At 38.2% G+C, this 26,835-nt stretch overlaps 2 protein-coding genes across 7 annotated transcripts in view; one reads left to right on the forward strand and one right to left on the reverse strand.

The window, feature by feature from the left end:
* Nucleotides 1-19,834, forward strand: part of NME7 (NME/NM23 family member 7) — an 87,257-nt gene extending 67,423 nt beyond the window's left edge. For 4 of the 6 annotated variants that reach the window (XM_087937316.1, XM_026722421.2, XM_087937313.1 and 1 more), the window contains exon 12: nucleotides 2,828-3,099. In XM_087937316.1, the coding sequence (XP_087793442.1) occupies nucleotides 2,828-2,860 (33 nt within the window). In that variant the 3' untranslated portion in view covers nucleotides 2,861-3,099. Of the gene's footprint in view, nucleotides 1-2,827; nucleotides 3,100-18,035 lie in introns of those variants that run through there. The other 2 variants (XM_087937315.1, XM_087937314.1) reach the window with 1 other exon arrangement.
* On the reverse strand, nucleotides 2,916-26,128 carry ATP1B1 (ATPase Na+/K+ transporting subunit beta 1). Its single transcript, XM_026722423.2, has 6 exons — nucleotides 25,584-26,128; nucleotides 21,128-21,256; nucleotides 8,899-9,051; nucleotides 8,082-8,266; nucleotides 6,745-6,825; nucleotides 2,916-4,509 (listed from the first exon to the last, which is right to left on the reverse strand). Exons 1-6 carry the CDS (start codon nucleotides 25,681-25,683, stop codon nucleotides 4,243-4,245), a joined length of 915 nt encoding a protein of 304 aa, XP_026578208.1. The 5' UTR covers nucleotides 25,684-26,128; the 3' UTR covers nucleotides 2,916-4,242.
* Nucleotides 26,129-26,835: the final 707 nt, after the last annotated feature.

Genomic DNA, 26,835 nt, shown 5'->3' on the forward strand with positions numbered 1-26,835 from the left:
TGATGATTAAAACATATACTAGGGTTACCAAAGATTCTCAATCCAGCTAGGTACACAACTGGTATGTCATATCAAGATAAGCAAAGGCTTTGCCTTTTTCCATGGCTTCTACCTGTGGTTCTAGTAGTAACTATGAGTCCAGGAGAACTTCCACAAACCTGTTTCTTCGGGAAAAGGATGACCTATCAAATGAATTATCATAGAGTCAATTGCTTCTGTATAAACAGTAACACTGAAATTTATATTGAGCTTGGTTTGCCCCATCTAGTTCTTCATGGTTACCACTCCTGAATTAGTGCAAATAGCTGTTGGAAAGTCAGAGTTCAGTAGAACTCCCATTTTTATTTGTTGATCAAATTCATATCCTGCTTTTCTATTTGTATAAAACTCAAGGTAACATACAGTATTTCTTTTAAAGAGGAAGCTGCATGTATTTTAAAATTGAATGTAATTGCTTTAAACTCAATTTGATGACTTCCAAATATATTGGAGTATATATTAGAAGTCTATTCTTCTGATGATAATCAGATTTACAAAAGGTATTTCACAGTCTATAGGAGCTGGTAAGTATTGGAGAGAGACTGACCAAACCAGGCAGAAGGGTCAAACAGGGAACTAGTCTGGAATTCCTATGTGGGCACAAGGGGACAAAGTCTGACCACCTTGAATGCTGTTGAACCTTATCTAGTCTTATACAGGTGCAAACTGTCAGTCTGAGAAGATTATTGTCCCTAGGCTTGAGCAATAAAATGGTAATTGAATTATTTGTGAATCTGGTTGTTTGCCCTCGGCATTAAAATATGTAAAGAGGTACTGTCATCCTGCATAGGATGCTTCCAATTACCAGCTACCAAATATGATGACTTGTGATTTCTTAATGAGAAGATTGAGACAACCGGCCCTGTTTCAACTCTCCAGGTTATAAAATACTATTATTTTGGCAGTTCCTATAGATGTTCCCTATAGTAATTTGGTCACTATTTGTGGAATGGAGTTCCTTGACAATAGAACTCTTTTCATCATAGGAAAATGTATAGTAGCTTTGTTTTTTTCAGCAGGGCTGGGAAATGTTTTTCTCCTCCTCTGGATCATATCGTTTATGCCTCCCTCCATTCCCACTCCTAACTAGGATACCTTATGGTTAGTATTACTGTGCTGCACCCGAGTACTTTATCCAAATATCCCTTGATTAGGGAAATAAACTTGTTTTTTATATGTGGCTGATAGCCTATTTGCCTTCTGTTTCACCAACCCTTCTTTTATTGATAGAATCAATACTTTAACCAGACCTATTTTCAACTTCTTTGAAGAAATAGTAGATGCTAATTCCAGAGAAGCTGTCCACATGCAATAAGGCAAAACAGAACAAATATTCTTCTTTCATTTTTATTCAGGATTTGAATCCTATTACCTATCCTCTCTTGCTAGTATTTAAATAAGTGTTAGCCTTAGTCGTCGTCTTAGTTGTGCATGAGTTTGGCAACTGTTCTGGAATTGCATGTGTGTGTTACTGTGTTTTCTCTCCTCCCTAGAAAGAAAGAAAATGCTTTCTTAAGGAGCATTTGAACTTGTGACATCCAGTTAAATTGTTACTGCCCTAACCCTTATTAGTTTTTGTTCTTCTTTTTCAACAAGGTTATTGACCCTGTAACTATTATATCCTTCTAATTATTGCATTTTAAAATGTTTTTGGTTATCACTTCAACCCTCAGGCTCTGTCATCATAGCAATAGCACTTAGACTTATATACCGCTTCATAGTGCTTTGCAGCCCTCTCTAAGTGGTTTACAGAGTCAGCATATTGCCCCCAACAATTTGGGTCCTCATTTTACCCACCTCGAAAGGATGGAAGGCTGATGCCTTACTGCAGTGACCTTTTCTGTTTTTTGACAAAATAATTACATTTTTTAAAAAATTGTAATGGCATTTCACTTCAGTCTGTCTTTGCTATGGCCTACATATAGAATTATTTCCATGGTTTGGCTATTCATGAAAAACATAGCCATTCTCCTGGAAAGAAAGCAACTCTTCTCCAAACAAAGGGCCTTCCATTCAGAGATTTGCAAATTGGATCTCTGCCTTCATGCACTTTGTCTTTCATTGCCAGTTAAGGATTCTCCATAGCAAGTCATGTCCCTCTCTACAATCTACTCAATGACCTTTTTGATGGCTCTTTTTGCCTGATTTATGTAAAGTTCACGTCCTTGTTGTAGTCTTCTGTATTGCAGTGCAGCATAACAGTTGGGTATTGGAACTATGAAAGATAATACATTGGGGAAAGTGAGTTATTTTTTTATTTCATGTAATAAAGCATCTGCCCTTACCTGCTATTTAATCATGGGTACAATGCTCAGAGAGTACAGTGCAAGAATATGAGTAGTTGCTATGGTTCTCAAGTGGTCATCCTATATTTACACAATTTTGCTCCACTCTGACGTATTCTCATATAATGTTGAGGTAGCCTTGAGGGACCATTGGACAAATAGGGATTTTTCCCATAATCACGTGCTGTGTTTGCTACCAGACTCTTAAAAAATCTGATGTGGCTCTGGACTACCCACATGTGCAGTTTAGCATAAAATGTGAAGCCATATATAATAAAACTTTTTAAAAATAATCTATTTCTCCAAGACTATTATGAATCAAAACCATAAATTCTACGGTGTTCAAGTAGAACTTGTGATGGGTTTCAGCCATTTTTTTTTCATTTTTTTCCATAAGCAAACTTAGAAAAGGATGGATAGAACGGCAGCTTGCTAGAACCAAATTATGATTCTGTCAGTGTGTTGCATGCTATACAATTACCTTGTTTTGGTTTCTTTTGCAGGTGCAATACTTTTTCAGTATTTTAGACAGCTAACAGAACATTGTGAAGTAAAACTGCTTAGAAAAAACAAACTGCAGAATGGGAAATGTATGATTATTCATTTATTGTCCAGTGTTTAAACCTGAATGAAATACAAGGCCCACAAGAGCACTGAACTCCTGGCTATTACATATATTAGAACATAGAGTTTTGCACTTTAGACAACATTTAACACCAATTGATGGGATAACTGCATTGCTTCTCAAAGTTCAAAATAAAGATTTATTTTCAGACATGTGGCTTTGGTTTATTTTTATACATTACACCTTTTTCTTGCAGAAAAAAAATTGTACAACTGCATAAATATAAAATTCTTCCACCATGAAAATGGTTAAAACATTCAATAAAGACAGCACCACAGCATGTGATGCCTCTCACAGGAAAAGAAGAGAATATACAAAGCAAAATAATTATTTCTATCACTAGTGAAATTGATAGGCTGACATAGGTCTACACACAATTTTAAAACATAGGATGAAAGAGAAAGAAAAAGACACCAATTGCTACAAAGCACAGTACATAATCACTTATTCTCCATAGCTTTGTTACAAAGTTAAAGTAATTTTTCCCTGCCACCACACTAAATTTAGTAACTACAGAGGAATAGAAATTGGGGGAGGCTTCATGGAGTGCTACTGAATAATCACAGATGGGCCTTTAGCTTTTCAAAACAAAAGAGCCTGTTTGATGTTAAGGTTTTGATCTAGAAGTCAAAGGGCTGTGAGTTCTAGTCCCACTTTAGGCATGAAAACTGGAAGGGTGACTGGGTCAGTCGCACTCTCAATCCAATTCATATCATAGGGATGTTGTTGTGGGGAAAATAGGAGCAAGGAGTATTAGGTATGTTTGCTGCCTTGAGTTGTATATGAAAAAAAAAAGGCAGGATAAAAAAAAATCTTTAAAAAATGAAAAAAAGTACTGTGCCAGTTTTAATCCCACTGAGTATTTACACCTTGTGCAGCAAATCTGCTCACAGAAAGTAGAAAACAGTACAATAATACATGGCTTGAAAAATGACCAGAATAATGCACCTAAAGTACTGTACACTAAATAAAATTCACATGGCAGCAATACTTAGGGGGCAGAAACACTGCTTACTACAAGTCAGTTATGGAATCATAATTTACAGTAGAAATGGGCGTATCCCAAGGCTCAATTCTGTTTTTCATCATTTACAATAGAATAAATATCTTTGTCACTATTGCTACACTTTTAGGTTTACATTCTAATCTATTTAAATGCAGAAAGCTAGTGTAAAGCATACAGATTATGTGTAGGTCCCATATGTATGAGTTTTGTTCAAGACTAGTAGTTTTGTCTCTTTTTATACTTTTTAAATGGCTAAGAGGAAAAAAGAAAAAACAAACTGCTTGTGATCAGCTGCTTTTTATCAGAATTTTGACATCAAAACGTCCCTGGAAACGATCTTTGTCACTGTAGTCAATATTTTGACCATAGACCTTGCACTCAATACGCAGCTCCATATCAGTAGTCAGATTAGTGAACTGTACTGCTACAAGGGGTTGAAGGTATGTTCGCTGAATGATCTTGCCATAATATGGGTAGTATTGTAGAGGAAAGCCACCATAGCCACCAAAACCATAGTATTCCACGGGGCCAATTTTGTTCAAATCTTCTGGTTTCTGAAGAGATAAATGAAACTTTTTAAAAAAACCATCTTTCTTGACTTGTGCTCTACTTTGAACTGTTGTCTAGCAGAGTAAACATCTAATTATGCATGTTTCCATTACCCTTTAGTGAATTGTGATAATTAAAATAGTCATGTCTCCATCAACTTTAAAATATGCCCTACATTTGCCTTAAAATATTGGTTCCATGATACAGTGTTTGTATACTTAAAATTTTACACTTTTCACACATTACAATAACATGGATGATACAAAAAAGTGAGAAACATCTACCCACATAACAAAGAGAATGTCTACCTGAAACTAATATGGGTTTTTGTACCATTAGAGTCCCTATTATTCTAGATTTTTTAGACTAACAATGAGCATAAATCCAGAATCATGATCAGTATAGATATATGAGCTTCTCAATGCAACGTAGCTGGTCTCCAATAAGACTATTAAATCTAGAATGAATAGTCCTAAAATATAACATTAGTTTTTGATTGTGCACAGATAGCCCTATCAACTTATACTCCTTAATGCCTACAATCTTATTCTTTCTAGAATTGTTGGACTTGAACTCCTAGAAGGCATACCTGGCTAGGAGATGAAATCCAAAGTAGATAAAGAAAAGGGCAGTTTATGCAAAAATTGGCTAGTCATAGAACCAAAGTAAGAACCTTCTCTCCATGTATTCAGATAATGTGAATGTGTCATCAGAACATAGGTTATTTTCAAAAGGAGAATTATTGAGAATAAATTATGCAGAATAAATATTTCAAAAGCTAGCTATCATTAAATGAAATTTCCAGGCAATATATCTCTAAAATGGGAAGGGGTGTTGCTTTTACTCCATTTGTATCTTTCAACTTCAAAACCATTCAAATTCAAAACATTGTGCATACTGCTGTATGTAAGCATGGAAAGAAACTACTAGATAAATCAAAGCCTTAACTGCCACCCAGCTTTCTTGGCTACCTGTAAGCTTCTAGGAAACCCAGAAGTACATCATGTTGGCAACAGCTATCTCTTGGTATTTTCCCAGAGTTTTCATTACAAAGGTAAAATCTAATATTGGAAGTTATAGATAAGCATTCTTATAATAGGCATTTTAATATAGATTTGTCACAGAGAAATCAATAGCCACTGGTAGATTTTTAATTGAGTTAGCTTTCTAAGGTAACCCTACAAAAGGGATATATAACTAATAAAATGGAATTATTTGGCATAGCAGAGCACAAAGAAGCAAACTAGCAATGTCTTAAAGCAGTTGCATCTTCTCCCAAGATAGTACTGTTCTTTTATGTCACTGCAGAAAAGTATTACTTTTGCTCTCCTATGGACTCTGAAGCACCTGAGCACTACGAGTCCCTGATGAATATTATTCATAAAAAATGTCATGCTGTTTTGTAGATGTTTTCATGATTGTCTTGGGAATTCATCTAGGCCATCCAATGATCTGTAATCTGCTGTCAGTGCTTTTCCCCATTCTTTTCTACATGTTGAAGTACACACTGAGTTTATAAATGTAGGCAGACTGCCAAGCATCCAATTTTTTTATCAGGTGACCATAGGGGCACAGCATTGGCTGTAACTTCAAGGAACAATCATAACTGGCATTCATTCAGTACTACGTAATTTCGAATGGTTGATAAACAAATGGTAGCTAAGCCAGGGCTACCTATATACCAACCCAGAAACCATATTCCTCATATCTGATGCCAGAAAATGTCTTTTTATGGCCTCTATACTTTAGATCAAGGGTCTTCAAACTTGGCAAGTTTAAGACTTGTGGACTTCAACTCCTAGAATTCCTAAGCTAACATGACTGGAGGAGGAATTCTGGGAGTTGAAGTCCACAAGTCTTAAAGCTGTCAAGTTTGAAGTCCCCTGCCTTAGATGATGCATACATCCAAAGGAGAACCTCCGAGAAGCAAATCAGTAGGGTAACCTCTAGTTGGATTCCAGCTCTTATATGACAGTCACCACAATGCCTCTGAAGACTAATGTGAAGGCAACAGTTATTTCTCACCTCAATTCCATCTCAAGAAAGTTTCCATAGTTAACAGATGAGAACTCGATATGGCTAAGGCACACACGCCAGGAGTTATCACAGTCTTTTAGCACTAATAACAGATGTGATTCCAATGCCTGATCAAATCTAGCAGTAGTATTTGAACTACCAGGACAGTCTTTAAGACAGATCTGAGAGACAACACATTTCATGAATAGGATTAACTGTTTTACCTTAGCAGAGCAATGAATGGGAAGGACATTGGGATTATATTTTGCCAGCAGCTCAGGTGGGATGGAATCATTTTGTGGAAGCTGGAGAAAAGAAATACATTTCAAGAAAGTTTTAACAAATTTCAAAGTTGCTAATAAATAACTCCTATATGCAATATATTTATTTCCCATATATTATATCCTCTATAAGCAGTTGTTTAACTAACAGTTTGGAAATGAAGCTGCTAAGGAAAGGGGGGGGGGAGAGAAGGAATGAGAAGGAAAGGAAAGAAATCTACACGAGGTTGGAGAAAGTTACATTGCATATATCTATGCATTTGCTGCTCCCTAATCACTGCTATTCTGTGGCCAAACCTGCTAATCTTTTGTTCTACACAGGTAGCTCTAACTTCTATCAGAAAATTGGGGTAGGAGGGCATTTGAAAAAGAAGAAATCAAATGATCAAGACTAAGGATGGTTTTAGCTGAAACACCCAGCAGTTGGGCAATGTTGGGCTTCAGGGTTTAGTGACCGTGGTCTAGACATCAGATTTTTTGATCTTTCATTAGTAACTTTGATGGTATCATCAGAGGCCAGGTGATCTGTATAGTCAATGAAATATCAGGAAACCTCTAGACCAGGGGTGTCAAACTTGCGGCCCGTAGGCTGGATGTGTCAGTACTGGCCCCACCCCTGCCCAGTTTAGCGAAGGGGGAAAAAGTCCCAATACATCACATGACACCGCCATGATGATGCGAATTTGACACCCCTGCTCTAAACCATGGACATTTAAATCCCAATATTTCTCTACAAATACCAGCTGCGAAAACTGACACCAATATATTGCTCCCATATATGCATATCTTTTCTATTCTGGATTACAATTTTAATCACCCCACGCAGAACATTCTGTAGCATATAATATAATAAAAATAACAGACCAAGGCTAAATTTAGATCCAGCCCAATGTCTTTACATGGCCTTAGGATGAAATCAATTATTCCTTCCTTCTCAAAATATGCTGATTTTGTTTTAACTGAGTATCTGTTTGCATTACAGCACATATTAAAATTTGTAAAAATATCAAATAAGACTACTATAGGTGCCATTACTTCCAGAGGTACTTCCTTTTTGTTAAGAGACTGATAAGTGAAAATAGTGTATGGCATCACCACCATTTTATTAATCAAGATTTCCAACTTCTTCAAGTTCTTATTGCTTTCATGGGTTAGATGAATAGTTCTCAGTTGAGTGAAAGAAAGAAATAAGCTTGTCCAAGCTGAGATACTTTATTTTCCTATGAAATCATGTTACCTACATTTATCTCACATCTTATAAAAAGAGATGTAATACTTGCCTTAGGTATGTAACCCAGGACTCTGTTGAGTTTGATGATGAGACATGGTTTTCCATCTTCATAACCAAAATTAGGATCGTCTAAGCCTGAGCAATTTCCCAGCCAATTGCGAAAGAACTTGCAAGATGGCAAAGCACCTGGAGAGCCATCGAAAGGTCCTCTGTCTCTGGGAGGAGAAGGTTCATCTGATGGTGTGGATTGGAGGAGAAAGGAGAAGATGTCAATAATACCTACACACATTGTAGTCAATACCACATTTTTAAAAATTAATATATAATGGTTAAGATCCAGAGAGTAACAGATTTCCACCTCTATTTTATTTTTAATCAGAATAACAGTGTAATACAAGGGTCTTCAAACTTGGCAAGTTTAAGACTTGTGGACTTCAACTCCCAGAATTCCTGAGCTAACATGACTGGAGGAGGAATTCTGGGAGTTGAGGTCCACAAGTCTTAAAGCTGTCAAGTTTGAAGGCCCCTGGTGTAATACTATATGTATTTTACAGTTTTGCATCTCTGTCAAATGTTACAGGATAATTTTTGCCAGTGGTTGCATCCCAACACATGCTGATACCAAAGAATATAATGCTACTGATCATTTTTCTCAGTCTGAATATATTTAAAAATGGTTGCACATAGAAATAAGCAGCTTGAAGGTTATAGGAACCTTGTCTTTTTGCTAAGAAGCTTCAAGGACACTCACTGTTGGAATATTAGATATACAAGAGACTGCTAGCTTTAAGACCATCAACAAACTTTCAGATTGATCAAACAAAAACAAAATAAAAATATATGCAAATGAAACAACATCTACTCACTGCCACAATTCTCAAAATTGATGTCTTGCTGATTAGTACTCTCATAACCCTTTAAGAAAGTTTCCATTTGGGTTACATATACATTGTATGATTTTGGATCAGAAGGGTTGAAAGAAATCTCCATTTTACTGACTCGGGGAAGATTTGTCAATCCTATAAAGAAAAGGAAAATAGCTGTTAACCCACAGGAAGAAGATAACTTATACGAAAGGAAATTTTGAAAAGAGGCATTATGCGGATATTCCTTGATTTACAACAGTTTGTTTAGTGACCATTCAACAGCACTGAAAAATGTGACTTGACTGTTTTTCATACTTACGACCTTTTGCAGCATTCCCAGGATGTGATAATGTGATCAAAATTCAGATGCTTGGCAACTGGTGCATATTTGTGACCTTTGCTGTGTCCCAGGATCATGTAATAATCCCCTTTTGCAACCTTCTGACAAGCAAAGGCAATGGGGAAACCAGATTCACTTAACAACCAGGTTACTAACCTACCAACTGCAGTGATTCACTTAACAACTGTGGCACGAAAAGTCATAAAATGGGGCAAATCTCACTTGACAAATCTCTCACTTATCATTTTGAGCTCAGTTGTGGTTGTAAGTCAAGGACTACCTGGTATTCTTTGCATTTGGGTTGGGTTGCTGTATGCATGGAAAAGGCTGCATGTGAAGTATATGAATCTAGGCAGGTGATATAAACTGCAATGTCAAAAATATTCCCCCACAACCCAGCCCTTTGTACATGCATCCCAACATCATATATATCTTTGACTAGCATATCAGGAACAGCAATTAATAGACGGGTTTGAGGTGGGGAAAGGAAGCATAACTGAAAAATTATAGTTGGAAAAAAAAAGCAGGATATAATAATAACTACTATCTTATTTGCTGCTTATTTGCTCAATGACATCACTGCAGGAATGCTATAACTTATCGTAACGCAAGAGCCAGTTGTAAATTTACTTTTTCAACACCATAACTTCAGGATGGTTGTTAAGCATGGACTACCTGTATGTGTGAAGAACCATGCTACACATACTCTTAAGAGATCATTTGAATAATTATAACATTGTTTGCTGTTGTATCTTCTACATCTACAATATAATGGTAAATTGTATTATAGTTCAAATTAAAATTCAACCAATCAGAATAGAGCTGGAAGGGCCCTTGGAGATCTTTTAGTCCAACCCCCTACTCCAGCAGAAGACTCTATAGTATGGACTAGAAGACAGGTGGCTGTCCAGTCTTTTCTTAAAAACCTTCAGTGATGAAGCACCCACACCTTCTGAAGGCAAGTTGTTCCACTGATCAATTGTCCTCACTGTTAGGAAGTTTCTCCTTAATTCCACGTTGCTTCTCTCCTTGATTAGTTTTCATCCATTAGTTTCTTGTCTTGCCTTCTGATACTTTGGAAAATAAGTTGATCCCCTCTTCTTTGTGGCAGCCTCTCAAATACTGGAATACTACTATCATGTCACTCCTACGCCTTTTCTTTAGACTGGCCATACCCAATTCCTGCAAGGCATTCTTCATATGCTTTTATCTCCAGGCCCTTAATCATCTTTTTTTAAAAAAATTTATTTATTTGAAATTTCAAAGAAAAATTAAAACGAGAAACAAGTTCTCACATTTTACAGCATTTTCATAGTGTGCATATCCTTTAGTGACAATTCTGTTCATTTACTTCAAGTATATCTATTGCTTGTTTGTTAAATCCTTACTTATTGTGTTATTATTAAATTACCATATTTACTTTGCATATATACATATTTACATACACATACGTCATGTCTCTTGTTCTTTAGAATTTCTTTGATCCTTTTCACTAAACATCTTTACTTCCTTTTGTTTTAGCCAATTATACCATATATTCCATATTATAAATCATCTTAATTACTCTTCTTCACTCCTTTTTCAAAGTTTCAACATCAGTTTTGCAATGTGGTGACCAAAAGTAGATGCAGTGTTCCAGGTGTGGTCTTACTAAGGAGCAACAACATTCTAGTTTCCAAATATATTTTACAGATTGGAGAAATGCTAGCCTATTACTGACTTCTCACATTTTCCCCAGTTTCAGATACTCAATTAGTGCCAATGGTTTAGTCAACCAGTCAACCTTTGCTACCATCCAAACTTTCAGATCGATGTTGGGAGAAGTAAACCAATTATGAAATTCAAGTTTTTCAATTTCTTAAATTTATGTCTGTAGTGCTTTGTTTCCACATCAACCTCAGTCACACAACAAAGCATATGTTCATTTTATATACATTCAAATATTTAGTTTGATATAAAAGAGTGCAAAATATGCAATCTTTTGAGTGTGATTTAGCAAAAGATAAGATAGAAATAGTGCTTTACAAGCAGCTTTCCATGCTACTGATTTTTTTATTCAATCCTAGGAACTTTCAGTAAAATGATTTAGTTTATTACCATAATGACTGTTTTCTAATTCTGCTCATATTGTGCAAAAGCCAATGACATCTCATCTTCCAGCATTTCAGTGCACTCGGCGCATAGCTCCCATCCTATCCCAGCCAGATCTCTGTCTATCCAACAGGCAAAGAAAGCTAGTTTGAACTGAAATTCCAGTATATAGGGAAGAAGCTACATTTTGCTCTGGCCACATTTTCTTGCATATTATTTCTCCCTATGCATACCTTTTCTTTTAATGGCTAATTTCTTCAGAAGAATAGGAGGAGGAGAGGATAATCTGTGTCTTGCTACTGGCATAGTGGCTGGCTCTGAGTTACATTTTTGCAAAGGAACTGATTCTGTGTTCTAGCTAAGAAGGCACCTGATGCAATTCAGTTTTGCATACCAAGTACATGCAAACCTGTGACCAATGGAAGCACTGGGACAACTGGAGGGGAGGGGGAGGTTGAATAGCCTCATCTTTACACTTGGATTGTTTTAGATGCTGGCCAGATACAAATCTAATATCGTTTGTCCAGTGCAGTCAGTTCATGGGATACTCTATATTGTCTGAGACTCCCGGCTTCCATTTACAGAGAAGAAAAGCACCCTATACTTTATGGTAATGTTTATGTCATAAAATGTTTTATAAAATTTGCCAAATTTGAATTCTGTGAGAGCCATGGTTTATGGATTTTGGATGCATTCTGTAAGATAGCCTATAATTCTATGGCACATCATTTCACACAGCTAAATCTGTATTTATTGCATTAAGAAAAGACAAATCAACCCAGTTCACTGTGTTTCTTTATATTACTAAAACTGTTGTTGTCATGACCTTTACCTGAGTAAAATGGTGCATCATAAGGCAAATTTTGAACCAAGGTACTTCAAACGGGCTACCTTAGAGAATGTGTCAAAATCCTAGACTCATCACTCCCAAGGGAATGAAATTTGAGAAAGTTCTGGCTCCTTCGGTTCTACCGACTATTGCTGGGCTGCTGCTGCAATCTTGTAATTTTCATTTTCAATATTTGGTGACAGTTTCCCAGCCAGTCTGACAATCCCTCACTTCCTCTCCCACTCATCAGCAGCCAGTTACTTGCCTGCTGGAAAAGGAGGTCAGAACAGGGAGGAATAAACCCCACAAACTCTTCCCAGCCTGTGTCACTTCTATGCACTCCTCTGACCTATGCTTCCTACCCTTGTGCCTTCCCTGACCCATCCCTTGCACTCTTTCCAATCTGTGTTTCTCCTGTGCATCTTCCCTGATCCATGCAGCACCTCTTGGAACACCCACACCTTTCTCAACCCTTATCACATCCCCTTCACTGACTCCAACGTACAATCTAATACTGTGCCAAGAGTGGGGCAACTGTCTTTGATGTAAAAACATTCATTCTGTGATTCATACATTTCAATAGAAGTTATATTTTTTTTTAATAATGAAATGTATTTGAACAAAGTGAGCGCTTGACAAAATCCTGACTATTAGACATAGAACAGTAATCCTATGTAATTTATTTGTCTTAGGTGAACTTATGCTAAAACTTAGCGACTTAATTTTTCATTTCTTATCTTCTGTAAGTTTGCATTACATGGCTATGGCTACCAAAACAAATAATTCTTACTTGGCACTGCTAAAGGGCAAACAAGAATAACTCCTTCCAGCAGCCCTACCCTTCTCTGTAATCATAGCCAACAATGCAGTATGGGTATGTGGTCAGAAACAGGATGAGAAAGTTACACTAATGTTGAGAAGGAATTCAGGAAATAACTATTATGACAATAGCTCATTCAAATAAGTGCAAATCAAATTTATACGTTTACATGCACACACTGACTGTTCCAAATTGTAAGGCTATTTCAGAGACAAATTAAAAGCATATTGTTACATATTTCTTATGAGTCTTGCCTGATTTAGTCCCCATATAATTGGAGTTGGCACCTTACACAACAGCGTGTGTAAGGCATACTCTGTGCTTGAAGGTCCAAGTAATTACAGAAAATTTATCAGGTGGGGTGGTAGCAGAGTGGCCCTACTAACAAAAGACTCTTCTGTCAGGGTGAGACAGCCCTAGAAGGCACAAGTCTAACTTCACAACTTTTCTATGCAACTTTTAGATTCAGGAACTGACAGATAGTCCTTGAGTTTTACTTCTGGATTGGAGTATTTCTCTTCCTAGTAGTTTCAAGAACCATGAGTTACAAATGAAGCCAAGTGAAAAGCTTCCAATGGATACTTCTATTAATAAATGCAGTGTTTACAAGCATGAATTGATTTATTCCAAATAAAGAGAATTGATGCAAACAGTAGATAACTGTAGGAGTAGAATAGATTAGTTAATGAAAATCCTAAGGCAAACATTTCAGTATGCTCTGCTTTTCTTTCATTTTGTTCACTTGTGTTATTTATCAAAAATAATAAAAACAGAATATAAATAAATAAAATGTATGTATTTTTATCTTTGCATTATGTTCTTTTTCATTTCTTGTCACTATTTTAAAAACAATAGCAATAAAATACTTAGATGACTTTCATATTACAAGAAAAGTGAATTCTGTCTTGAAATTTTTTTCCTGAGTTTTGATAAACTTTACAGCATGAGTGATTATAATATATGACTATATATTCTGTCAAGACAATTATTATGAATGGTTTCAAACACTATTTAAAAATAATGTACAGAATATTTTTAAAAGTCCAATTTCTGTAGTATTTATTGAAAACTATCTTAGGAATAAAACCACATGTAACACCAATTTGCCAATATGCTACTTGCTACCTTTCCCTGCCAGCTCCTGCTTTTCTTTCGTTTTACTTGGAGGATAGAAAAAAACCAGCATAGTAATCCATGAAGGCCAGGGGTGAAGGATGATATTTAGTGATGTTATCAAACAAATATAATCATATGCATATTTGTATCAGGCATTAGGTCACAAATAAAAATAATATAGAACATACAGAAAAGAAAGAAGGAAAATTAGAAAGAAAATGAAGAAAATAATAATATGATAAAACGGACCAAAGAAATATATAAAGAAATGATTTTCCCATTCATGACAATAAGTATAAACAATTTTAATAATTTATTACCTTCTTTAAAATACAATAAATGATCTCTTTTTCACATATTCCATTTCTTACCTATAAATAAATCCTTAAAGCATTGTCATTTAATCCTGATTAGCAAAAGGGGCACTAGAGATAATAACATATCTATTTTAACCCTGATCAAATAAACCACCGCCTTCTTGTTACTTTTAACAATCTTGATCTTAGGTCTCTTCAAAACATGTTCTAGTATTTGATTTTCATTATTTTTAAATCCTTCTCACAAAATTCTTCAAAGCTTTAACAAGTCTCTTTTGTAAATCCAATATAGGAAAGTTATCCAGGTCACTCTTTTTGTTTGTCATTTGTATATCCCCTTTCACTATTAAGATATCAGTTGGCTTCATTAGTAGGTCCAGTTTTTATATCATGCTTGCATGTAAGTCTGTCATTTTTCAATCTACTTTGAGATCAATCTCAATCTCAATTAAGAAAATCAAGCTTTTGATAGTATGTGCCATACTATGTGGACTAATGCTCACAGTTTAGACAACAAACTTTGTGAACTAACAGCTGTTACATCCAAGGATAACTTGGATCTTGTTGCAATTACAGAGTTTAGGGATTCCAATGATTGTGATATAAATAAAACAGGCTTTACTTTACATAAAAGACAGGCTAGAAAAAGTGGGGTGGAGTTGCTATTTGTCAAGAAGGGCATAAAAGCAATATTATCAGTAATTCTACCAGGTAATTCAGAAAAGACACGATCTACTTCAAATCCTCTGAGTGTGCTTACAACTAAAAAGTGGTCAGCAATCAGAATTGTGTTATATATAGGCCCCCAGGACATTCAAAGGATTATGATAGCATTCTGATTGAGGAGATAACCCAGATGGCAATAAAAGGAGAGGTTATAATCATAGGTGACTTAAATGTGCTCAACATTAACTGGAATCTTTCAACTAAACTTACAAGGAGGAGCAAAGATATTAGGGACATTAAATGAGAGACATGAAATAAAGCCTCTGTAAAACAGTATAGTGCCCAACAAGAGGGGGGCATATTCTATACTTAGTTTTGACAAATAGGGATAGGGTTCCAGAAGTTGAGGTCGGGGAAAAAAACGTAGGTTACAGTGGTCACCGATGCCTTTGGTTTGACATTAAAACTAAAACTGATATAACATAAACTACAACTAAGGTTTTAGATTTTAAGCAGACAAGTTTTTTTTACTGAAATGGAGTATCTAAAAAATAAATTTGAAGGTTAGCATAAAACTGATTACATCTATTAAAAAGGGAGATAAAACTTTTTTTTAGGTACATTAACGACAGAAGGAGAAAACTGTTCAATCGCCAAATTCAAAAATGCAAACAATTCTTATTATAAGAATTATTTTAAGGGAAACCTGGCTGTATCAAACTACCTCAACCAATACTTCTTTTCAGGATTTTTAGAAGTAGATGCCAGTAACAAAAACAGGTTGGAGGTTTACTAGTCCTAGCAGGACAGATTCTTTTCCTAGAGGTTGAGGTGGGAGGTGAGCTAGTCTACTGAAAGCTTAATAAAGCAACTGGTCTGGATGATATTCATCCCAGAATCCTAATGGAACTTCTAAGTGTGCTCACTGGACCATTAACTGATCTGTGTAACCAGTCTCTTCTAAGAGGTGAAGTTCCCCAGAACTGGTGAACAGCTAATTTTGTACCATCCATTAGAGCTAGGGAAGAATCTGGAAATTATAGACCTGTGTGCTTAACATCTGTAGTAGTGAAGTTAATGGAATCACTCCTGAAATAAAGGATTAACAAACATTTAAAAGTAGACAATTTGATGGACCCAAAACAGCATGGCTTTGTTGAGAGAGATCACGTCAAACTAATCTGATTGACTTCTTTAACTAAGTCACAAATGTTTGGACGAAAATGTTCCACATAATGAGCTCATAAAATGTTGTACAGGCTAGAGCTTAATCACTGGGTGGTTCAGTGGGTAGAAAGTTGGCTCAGAGATAGAGTCCAGTGTGTGATTATTAATGGGACACTGTCTGAATAAAGACCAGTCATAAGCAGCATACCACAAGGCTCAGCCATAAATCCTGTTCTGTTCAATGTGTTTGTAAGCGATATAACAGAAGGATGGCTAGATGTTTTTTTTGCTGATGACACAAAGTGGGTAATCGAGTTGATGTACCTTTGGGGTATTTGTAACGTGGAAAATGATTTGGCATTGCTGGAAAATTGGTCAAAAATGTGGAAACTGCAGTTTGATGTTTCTAAATGTAAGATCATGCACCTAGGGAAAAACAACCCTCTGGCAAGGTATAGTATTGTGGATACAGTATTGTTAGACTGAACAATAGAAGAAAAGGATTTAGGTGTGCTCATAGCAGAGGCTGTAAAATGAATAAACAGTATGGCCAGGCAGCTGTGAAGGCAAACAAAATTATGGGATGCATCACTAGAGGGATCAGTGGCAGGAAAAATGAGGACCCAATCCCACTATATAGGGCTTTAGTCAGACCCCATTTGGAATACTGTGTCCAGTTCTGGAGATCTCACTTTAAAAAAGATATTAATAAGTTTGAGTGAGTCCAGAGACGGGCAACAAAAATGATGCAAATTCAATAAAAGGTATCAGGAGAGATTGGAGTAATATGCATAGCCTGTAGGACATGAATGAAGGGGGAAAACATGACTGAAACCTTTAAATATATTACAGTGTGAATGAGGTTCTATAAGGAAGAATTTTCAATATTAAGCAAAAATCAAGAACACAAGGGTATAACCTCAAACTGACAAGAAGGACAAAAGTAATGCTAGAAAATATTTCACAAAAACAGTAAGAGAAGCTTGAAACTAATTTCCAGCAGATCTGTAACTGAGTTTAAACATTCTTGGGATAAACATATGTTTATCATCTGACAAAAATTTAAAAATAAAAAAAAATTATTTTAAAAATAAAAATAAAAAATCAAAAGGCAGACCACTAGGTCTTTTTCTGCTAACAGTTTTCTGTTTCTAACTCCATCTTATTCAGTAAAATGTGTCCTCTTCCATAACATCTCTGCAATACAGTCTATCTATAATGGCAGACATTTTAAAATTAACGTCTAGGTCCATTATTCAAAAATATCCTTCAGCATGTGCAATGTTCAAATATTTTGATCTGTTCTTATTAGCAAGTCAAATTTTAGTGTTCTTCCTCTATAATTGTACTCTAATTCCTTCTGGTTCCCTCTAATGTCCAACCTTCAAAGTATCAGCCTATCATGTTTTTTTAAAAAGAAAATTCAAAGCAAAAGCATTTTTCCCACAGGAAATATTCTTATGATTAATGATTTCAAACTCTTATTTCAAGTACATCTAGACCCTAGTCAGTTTGTAACTTTCAAAATCAACATCTGATCCCTCATTTGCTGTTTACTCCAAAAGTAAAAAAAACAATTAAATCCTCAAATGTATATTTAAAACTTCTTTTGCTAAGGATTGAAAGAAGCTCACTCACTGCTATAAAACTTGTGAATCCAAAGGTTTCTAATAGCTGAAAAGCAGTTAACAATCCATTTCTGAATATAATAAAAAGAAGTATGCAAACTCAGTGTCCTTTAGAAGTTACTGACCCTTCAATTCCCTTGTTGTGTATTCCTTCTTTTCCTAGAGCTCTAAATCTGCCTGAGACTGCTCATGTAAAGAGCAACTTGTATGCAGTACTTATGGACAATTTGAAGACCTCTCCTTGTCCGGAGAAGAATTACAAAGAGACAGACTATTTGTCAGCTCTTCATTCCACTGTGGCTGTTGGCTTCACTTTTAGTTGAGCCGTCTTCAGTTTGCCATTTCTTCCCCAGAGGTCCTCTGAAACACCTCTTCCAGTTGTTTTATTTATTATTAGTTATGAAATATATATGCTGCCTAATTCACAACAACTCTGAGCAATTTATGCAGTTTATATTAAAATCCAGATGTGTCAAGTAGCCACTTCTATTAACGCTTGGGTGGTTCATACATTGACTTCATGTATTACATAGCAACAAGGTTTGTATATTAAATTAGAATCTGGGCTCCAAGAATCAAAGTCCAGTGACATAATAGCACTTCCTTCATGCAATGCTGTTGCAGTTAGGACTGTTCAACTTAACAAATTTGACCTGAATTTAGTCAAATTTAACAGAAGATAAAGCTTGACTATGCTAAACATGCCTATATCGGATTAAATTAAAAGGCTTTCTTTCCTGATTTATATTCTAGCTTCTTTCGAATTTGAGGACATTATGTCAGTCTGTCAGATCCTTTTGGAAACAAGAATCCCCTGGACTTCTGGAATGATCCTCATTGTTAGTAGAGTAATAGCAAATCTCCACATGAATGCATATGTAGTAAGATTAAGGCAGATTTGCAGTCTTTCTCAAACTTTCCCCCATTTCTAGAGTAAGGAATCTTTTTTGTAATGCTCCAGTTCCTTCCTCTGTATTTACAGGATTTGATAGATATTCCATTGCAGAGTTGTAGTTATTGATAATTTTAATTACATTTTAAAATCTAATGAAGAGCAATAACACTTAGCACAACAATCTGGTCCTCATCCTTATCCTCAGCATCTTGCAGAATATATACTGTTTATGTCAAATAATCTCTTATTCTCTTCTCTCTGACCCTTAATTAATTCAATATGTTGTCCGCAATTCTTTAAAAAAAAAGAATACAATCAGGCCACTCCTACAGAAATCTATACTATAGTCAGATATAATTAGGTATATCTGGAGGATACCAGAACAGAAGTAGGTCCAGAGAAGAGAGGGGGAAAAGGCTTTCCCTGGTTGTAAAAATGCCTAGGTCCTGTAGGGCTGGGTAACAGTAACTGCCTAGCGTCCAGACAATTGTTGTGGCCTTCTGGCAGCTGATGGAGCTGGCAGCAGAGTCAGACAGTAATGAGGGCGTTGGGGAGGAACCTGGGCCAGTCTTGGAGGCTGAGGAAGGCTCATACAAGGGCTCTGCATCAGAGGCAGAGATGGGGCTAGGGCAGGCTGGCAGTCATCAGTTGCCTTCAGACTCAGACAGCAGTGAGGCAGGGGAGTTTCTGGAACCGGTTCCCAGCTTGCGCATGGACAGAGCTACCAAGAGACAAGACCAACTGAGAAAGTAGGGTTGACTCAGGAGTAAGGCCACACCTCGGAGATGATTGGGCCCTCCCACAGAACATAAAAGAGGAGCAAATGGGATGTGAGCATTTGCAGGAAGCAATTAGTTCATCTGATTGATTCAGCTTTGAAAAGTTCTGTTTGACTCTGTGTCAAGTTTGGCCTTGCCCTGCGTTTGGCAATTAGTTCTCAAGCAGCATTCCAAGTGTGATAAGGTGGGTGTTTATAAACATTCTCTTGAAAGACTGTTTGTGAAGCCTTGCAGGCTATGAATGAATGTAATTCACAGCCATGGAAATAAAATAGGTTTTGCTGGGACTAAGATTGTGTTTTATGCTTTCTAAGGAAGCCTAGGTCAGAATACCAATCTTCTATCTTAGATCACCAATGGCAAGTGATTAAAATGGAAAAAATACAGGAGTGTGGCAAATAATAAACAAAAGTAGTTTGACAACTCTCCCTTACAGAATGTTACAATGGGAAAGAACAGCTACCCCTCAGCCACTTTAGAACTGCGCGACTACAGGGTTTGAAAAATCCTCCACAAATAAAGCAGTGGAAATATTTTTCCTCTTCTTAATATGGTTGGAAGCCTGAATAGAAAATGATTTTAGAAATGAGGAGCAGGACAGTGATATCTATAGAAGGAACTTTAAAAAAAAATAGTTTAAGAAGCAAATGTTAGAAAAGAAATCTTATGGTAGATTGGTTCTTGTATCTAGTAACTGCTGCAGGATTATTGTATGCACAGTGATGGGAGAATAATGAAATTCCCACAATGGAGAAATAGTTTGTGAAAATACCAGAATGTGAAGAAATGGCAAAACTGACCATTTGGTGAAAGAGAAAAACAAACTTTTCTGAAAGGCTGACAATCTTATATAGAGACTAATTGATGATTTATGTATTTGAAAATTAAGAAACATATGGATTAAAGAGAGAAGGCTGTAAAGCACTATGAAGCGGTATATAAGTGCTAGTGCTAAATGAATAGGCTGAAGGGACTTGTATAACATTTAAGCAGGACAAGAGACAATAAAGTTGTAGCTATCTTTTGAATTGTTGGAAGTCATTCATATATGTCTTGACTTTTTAGCACATTGTTTGGGAATGAATTATAGTATAATATGACAGATGAAAATGTAGAACTGGATGAAATGTAGAACTTACCTTATGATGCAGAAGGTATTATAATATTTCGAGGATGCTACTTAACTGCTAAATAATCTGCCTGACTTTAAACCAGTTTCCTCAACTTGGTATGCTTCAAATATATTAAACTTCAATTCGCATCATTCTTACTAATATGATGATGATAGGATATCCACTAATGTCTACACAATACAAGTTCGGGGAAGATGATTTTAGCAGTACTTATGTTTTTTTCCCTTTCAATAGAGGATATCAGAAATTTTTTGAAAGAGGTAGTTAAAAGGTAATTGCTCTATCTCTACAACCCAGCATAGCCCTAAAGGCAAACCATATCTATCCCACTGCAATGGGGCATGTAATTAGCCTGCACTAAAACCCAACAAAGCCCCAAAGGCAAACCCGTATCCACCCCACTGCAATGGGGCATGTAATTAGCCTACCCAACTGTCCACATAGTTACCTGGGGGTACTACTCGGTCCTGATACTTGGGCTGGAATTCACTGACAGTGAGCAGCATGACTTGAATGGTCCCAATGAAGATGCCTGCCAGGCAGCCATAGAAGATCACGTAGAAGAGGAGGATCTTAACTGTGACAAGAGAGAACAGATACTGCTATTAAGGACAAAAGGTTGATAGGCCACTAGAATACACATCAGCTTTTCAAGATTACCAGTACAGGTCAATTAAAATCAACACTAAAGCCAATAGCTATGAAGAAAAGATAGCAAACACAAGCAATGGCACCTAAATTTAAAGAGATCAGAACAGAATAATTTTTAACAAATTATAATCCAATAGATCTGAAAAGTATAATGTTGGGAAAGACTGGCTGATATTGTTAGAACCAGAACGATGCCTAGCTAGATCTCAGTGTCCTTAAAGGAATTCAGGAGCAGTGCATTCCCAGCTCCAACATAACTCTTCCTGTTAACAAACTCAGAGTTAATGGCTTATATTGCAAAACTGGACCACTGAGAGATAGGGAATATAGACCTTAAATATGATGACAAGGTGATGTGGTAGTTAAGGTGTTGGACCAAGCATGGAGAGTTCCAGGAAGTTTATTGCGTGACTTTAGGCCAGCTATTTTCTTTTAGTCCAACCTACCTCACGGAATTGCTCTTTGTGGGAAAATATGGGATAGAGTACTTCTCTACAAAATGCACAGTATAAATCAGATAAATAAATAAGAGACAACTATTATAATTAATCACACTCAACTAACACCCAACTTTGTTACAAATGGATCTAAAATCTACACATATTATTCTGAATGTTTCTTACATAGGAAAGCTTAAAGCATGTTCTTGGAATAATATCTATATCTGAAGTTGCATAAAAATACAACTTGCTGTAATAGTTATCTTGATTAAACTCCTTGTTTTCAATTTTTTAAACTCTCTTTCCCAACATTTATGTGGATTCAAATCCTCTTATGAAGACTCAGTTCTCAACAGCTTTCTCATATTTTGCTTTTTATATAATCTATTAAGAAACCTATTCCATATTAATCACCTAGTTACAATACCAAATTGTAATCAGCTGGATTAATGCACAAAAATATTATAACAGAATAAAATGGGTGGGGGGGAGTTGTTGCTGTTTTTCAAGGAAGTGGAATAAAACTTTATTTGTAATACCGCTTCAGGGAACTTCAGTTTTTGAAATCTGGTTTTATCAGTTTTTAGTTTACAGGGATTATCTCAACCGATTAGCAGCAGTGTTACATACTGCACTAAAATCTCACTGTGCAAGCCTACTAGCAATCCAACTTTTGAATATAAAAGGGGCAGTGAAACTACAAATTACATTTTAAAAGCAGTGATCTTTGGAACCAATATTCGTACAGAATGGCTTTAAAAGAGCGGCAATAAGTAATACATACAGAAAAAAATTTCTCCCTTCACAAGCTGGTCAGGATAAGCCCTATTAAAATAAGGTGTTTTTCCACCAAAGAAGGGAAAAATGAAACTAATCCAGAGAGACCAGAAGCACAATAGTTTTAGCACTCCTGGGTTTAACACACTCTACAGTAACCAGGCAGCAGTAGGCAAATAACTGTGACGTCAGAGAGATTTGAGCATTTTTTCCAGAGTACAGTCATAAGAGGTGCTGTTGAAATGAACTAGAGAAAACCTGCTGACAGCAAAGTGCTACGGGTGGCACATATGGAGGGCAGTGAAGGGACATGTGTTTAGATGACATTCCTAATCAGGATCTTAATAGTAACCCACAACCTCAAAAGTTCCACTGTCTTCCTGGGGTTACAGAAGAAATCGGTTCTAAAAGGAAAGACATGGCATTTTTAAAGCAATAGAACAGCGTACTATCAAATGTAGAGATCATTTACTGGTCTAACTACTCTGAAAGTGATATAAGGGACATTTTATTGTCCCCTCAGTAATTGGGCATCACAAGACAGTCTAGTACCCTGAGAATAATTGAACTAAATCAACTTAGTCAGAACTAAGCCATAGTTTGTGATGATGGGAATTATGCTGTAATGAAAGCCATTATTCATCTCTTTTATGAGGATTCAAGCCTGAAAATTTCTAAGATGACATTAGTTAGATTCAGCCATGAAGTGACACCTGGGCAACAAATGCAGCTGGAAACAGCTCCCTAACCAGAATTCTTAAACTAACATTGGATTATTTTGATATGCACTTAACCTTTTCCCTTTCCTCTCTAAGCTCTTATTTCATACAGCCATTCTCATTCATTACAAACATTTTTTTTTACCACATAAACCTATTTGTTGCTTCTGGGTATAGTTGATGTTTCTAATTTGCAAAAAAAAAATCTTTAGAAGAGATTAGAATGTTCTAGATACTGTACTCTGCGGGAGCTACAGAGATACTTAAGTTTCAAACTCCATCAGTGGTAGGATGAGATTCAAGGGCAACCTATCCTTTCCTTCAAGGACAGTCATATCTAGCATATTACTGTAATATAAAAGGCCCTGAATGTGCTCTGCACAATCCACATGAAAATTTGTCAGACTTTTTCCCTTGGAAACGACTAGAAAATAAATAGCATTTAGTGCTTCTTGGCTGGCACAAAAAGCCTGTTTAAAAGCAAGGGGAGACAACAGTGCCTGTTCTGAAGTTAATATTGTTTTATAAATTGTCAAAAGTGACATGGGAGTTGGCAGATCAGTAAGTCTCTGAAAATCTACAATGACTTTTGCGCTTGAGCTGGCTTGTGCAACACAGTGATTTGTGAGCCCATGAATAGGGCCTCACTCCTATAGTGGTAGTTGAGGTAAGGATGTCTAAACCAAGCGGCAAATAGAGTGAGTGTGAAAAGGAAGGGTGAACAATCAAATTATTTTTGCCTGCGTGTGTTCTGAATCTTCAAGTCCCATTCAACCTAGGTTTAGTTGTTAAGAAGACAGCCTTCAAGGACTTTATTATTTCTAAACTTCTTTTGCTTTCCAACTTGACCTTTCTCTCTGTCTCGTTTTTCCTACCTCTGCAGCTCTTTAGACCTTCCTCTCTCAGGGAAGGTATATGGACAGACAGCGAGTCAGATTTTCAAGAGTTGTGTGTATCCATCCAAAAGGTCCTCTCTTAAACCAATTCAGGATTCTCCTTAATGCAGTTGCTCTGCTTCCCCAGGGATCTCAAGCAAGTCTGCCATTACCTCTTTGCTTGGAAGGTATCACCTTGACTAACCTTGAGCTCTGATGCATTATTAACCCTTTGGAGTTGATGGGCTAAAAAACAGTCCCAGCCTTCTCTTTTTCTGTCCCCAATTCCCAAGGATTCTGGTAGCCATTTTAGAGCAGCAAAAGGAAACACCAGGCCCCTTGACTGGTATGTCCTTCTCCCTGTGTGGTGTCCTTCCTGAGCAAAGCAAAGCAGCCGCAGTGGCTACTATGCTGACAAGGAGTGTAGCGGGAGAAGGGGGAGCAGGGCGCTCCCTCTCTCCTGGCACCTACCCACTCTGCCCTGCCTGCAGTCACGATGCGTTCGTGTCTATCAATGCCCTTCAGTGTGACCTTTTTGATGGGGTGGCGGGGCGGAAAAGGAAAAGGAACGCAGGCTGCTCTTTTAATGCAGAGGCAACAGGCTGCAGCACAGAGAGGAAAGTCCACTCTGCAAGGTGACAAAGCAGCCAGCCTTCCTTCCCCAATCTGAAGGCCCTCCAAGGATACTGAATGTCAGTTCTGATCACCCTGCCCAGCCCACCCGGGAATGTTGGCCTCACATCTGATGGACTTTCTCCCCCCCCCCCAAATCAGAGCTCCAGGTTTCTCCCAGGAAAGTCTGCCATAGCAACACCACTAAGCTAATTCCACAAAAAGAAATCAACCTGATCCTTTTTTACATGCACAATGCTCAAGCAGCCAATGATGGCAGTGTTCACACAATAGTTTGTGTTAATATGTTAAGCGCAGTTAGCATTAGCCTTGGTTGGGCTGGGAGTGGGGGGGAAGTTGGCATGTTCCATGAACTCACACATCTAAGGCTTAAAAATAACCCTCAACCCTCCTTGGTTTGTCATAGTTCCTGAAAGGTTCTGCCATCCTGGAAAGTCTCCCTGGGGGCACAAGACCATTGCTCATCTCTCCCACCTCCCATACAAAGCCTCCTGGGTTCCCCCCACCCCCAAAGATGGGAAGTAGGGGGGTCTGGTGTGTATTTTTAAACCGGACAGCACGGGAGATGGGAGGGAAGCGAGCCAGCCACCCCGAGCGAGAAAAGCGACCCGCAAGATTTACACCACGTCGACGGCATCCCTGCCCTGCCCTGCCGGCCTGGGAAGGAAAGCGGCTACCGCGAGTCAGGTGCTCAGACCGACGATCCAACACGGACACGCGAGGCGGCGGACTCCCCCCACGCCATCAATTGACCTCGCGCCTTCTTGTGCGGAGCACAAGAAGCAAATCGCGGCGGAGCAGATACTCACACCAACTGCCGCCGGTCCTCCCTAAAAATTCCTTCTTCTCCGAGTTCCAGATGAATTTCTTCCAGTTGCCATCCCCGTCCTTGGCTTTCCCGCGAGCCATGAATCAGGAGCTTCCTTCGCCTGCCTGTGCAGGGGGTAGTGTGTGTGTGTGTGAGGGGTCGCAAGACGCCCTTGCCCTCCGAGATCGCTCGGCGCTCGCCACTAATCCAGGGTGCAGATGTTGGCAGCTGCTTGAACTGCCGGCAAGGCGCTCAGGAGGCAAAGCGAGAGGTCTTTTGTGTGCCGGGTTTAGCTTCCCACCTTCCGAACCTCTGAATAAATAAATCCTTGTCAGGAGAGAGGAAGAGAGATGTATGTGCTTGTAGCTCAGGTATCCCTTCGACGGATGGACTCTCTTCCCAAAACCGGGAAGACAAGGAAAGCGGGTGGCGAGGAGGCAGCAGAGAGGAAAAGGGAGCAAGCGAGCGTGTCCGTGTGAGAAGAAGCCAAGGGTGCGGGGTGGGGGAGAAAGAAACGGGGCTCTGCCCAGGGACAGAAATTAGCTCTGTGCCCTCCCACTCATGCTGGATATATTGGCCACGTCCCGAGGCGAGCTCCGCCTGTCAAATGCCGGTAGCCAATTAGAACTGTAGCCAGGCGGGCGAGGGAGCGAAGCTTGGGAGGCGAGGCGAGGGGAAGGGAGGGGAAGATAAGCAGGGTACGAGGCGCGGGAGACTGGGGGGGGTGGTTGAAGAGGCAAATTCTCTGCGGCAGATTCTCTTTCTCTCTCTCCCTCCCTCCTCCTTTATTCCTCTTCCCCTTTTCTGCCGGCCTTTCTTCTTGCCGCCTCGGCACGTGCTTCAAGCCACACTGTTGCGCGCAAGCAAAGAAGGCGAAAGAGACGAGAAAATGCCCCTGTAATTCCTTCTTAGGTCAGAGGGGGAGGCAGTGGGAGTCCTGCGCATAAAGGGGGTGGGGGAGTGGAGGACAGAGCCCGGGAACCGAAGCGAGTTTGATCTTTCCAGATTAACAGCTCGAAACGGGAACTCGGCGGCCCCGGAGGGGAGTGGAGGCCAAAGGTGGCCGCTTCGGTCAGGCTGCGGGACTGAGGAGACCAGAAAGGACGCTCTCACTGACGCGCCGCTTGGCTAAGGAACGGAACGGTCTGCCCAGAAGAGAGGCCGGTGCGCTCTACGCACCTGGGCGCAGGCCGGACAAACAGCTTGAAGGAGAAAAACGGGGAGGGGAAAAGTGCTCCCTCCCTCCGCTCCAT

Source organism: Pseudonaja textilis, chromosome 7 (genome assembly GCF_049901715.1).
Source record: "Pseudonaja textilis isolate UNSWEBS1 chromosome 7, rPseTex1.2, whole genome shotgun sequence".
Classification (NCBI taxonomy): domain Eukaryota; kingdom Metazoa; phylum Chordata; class Lepidosauria; order Squamata; family Elapidae; genus Pseudonaja; species Pseudonaja textilis.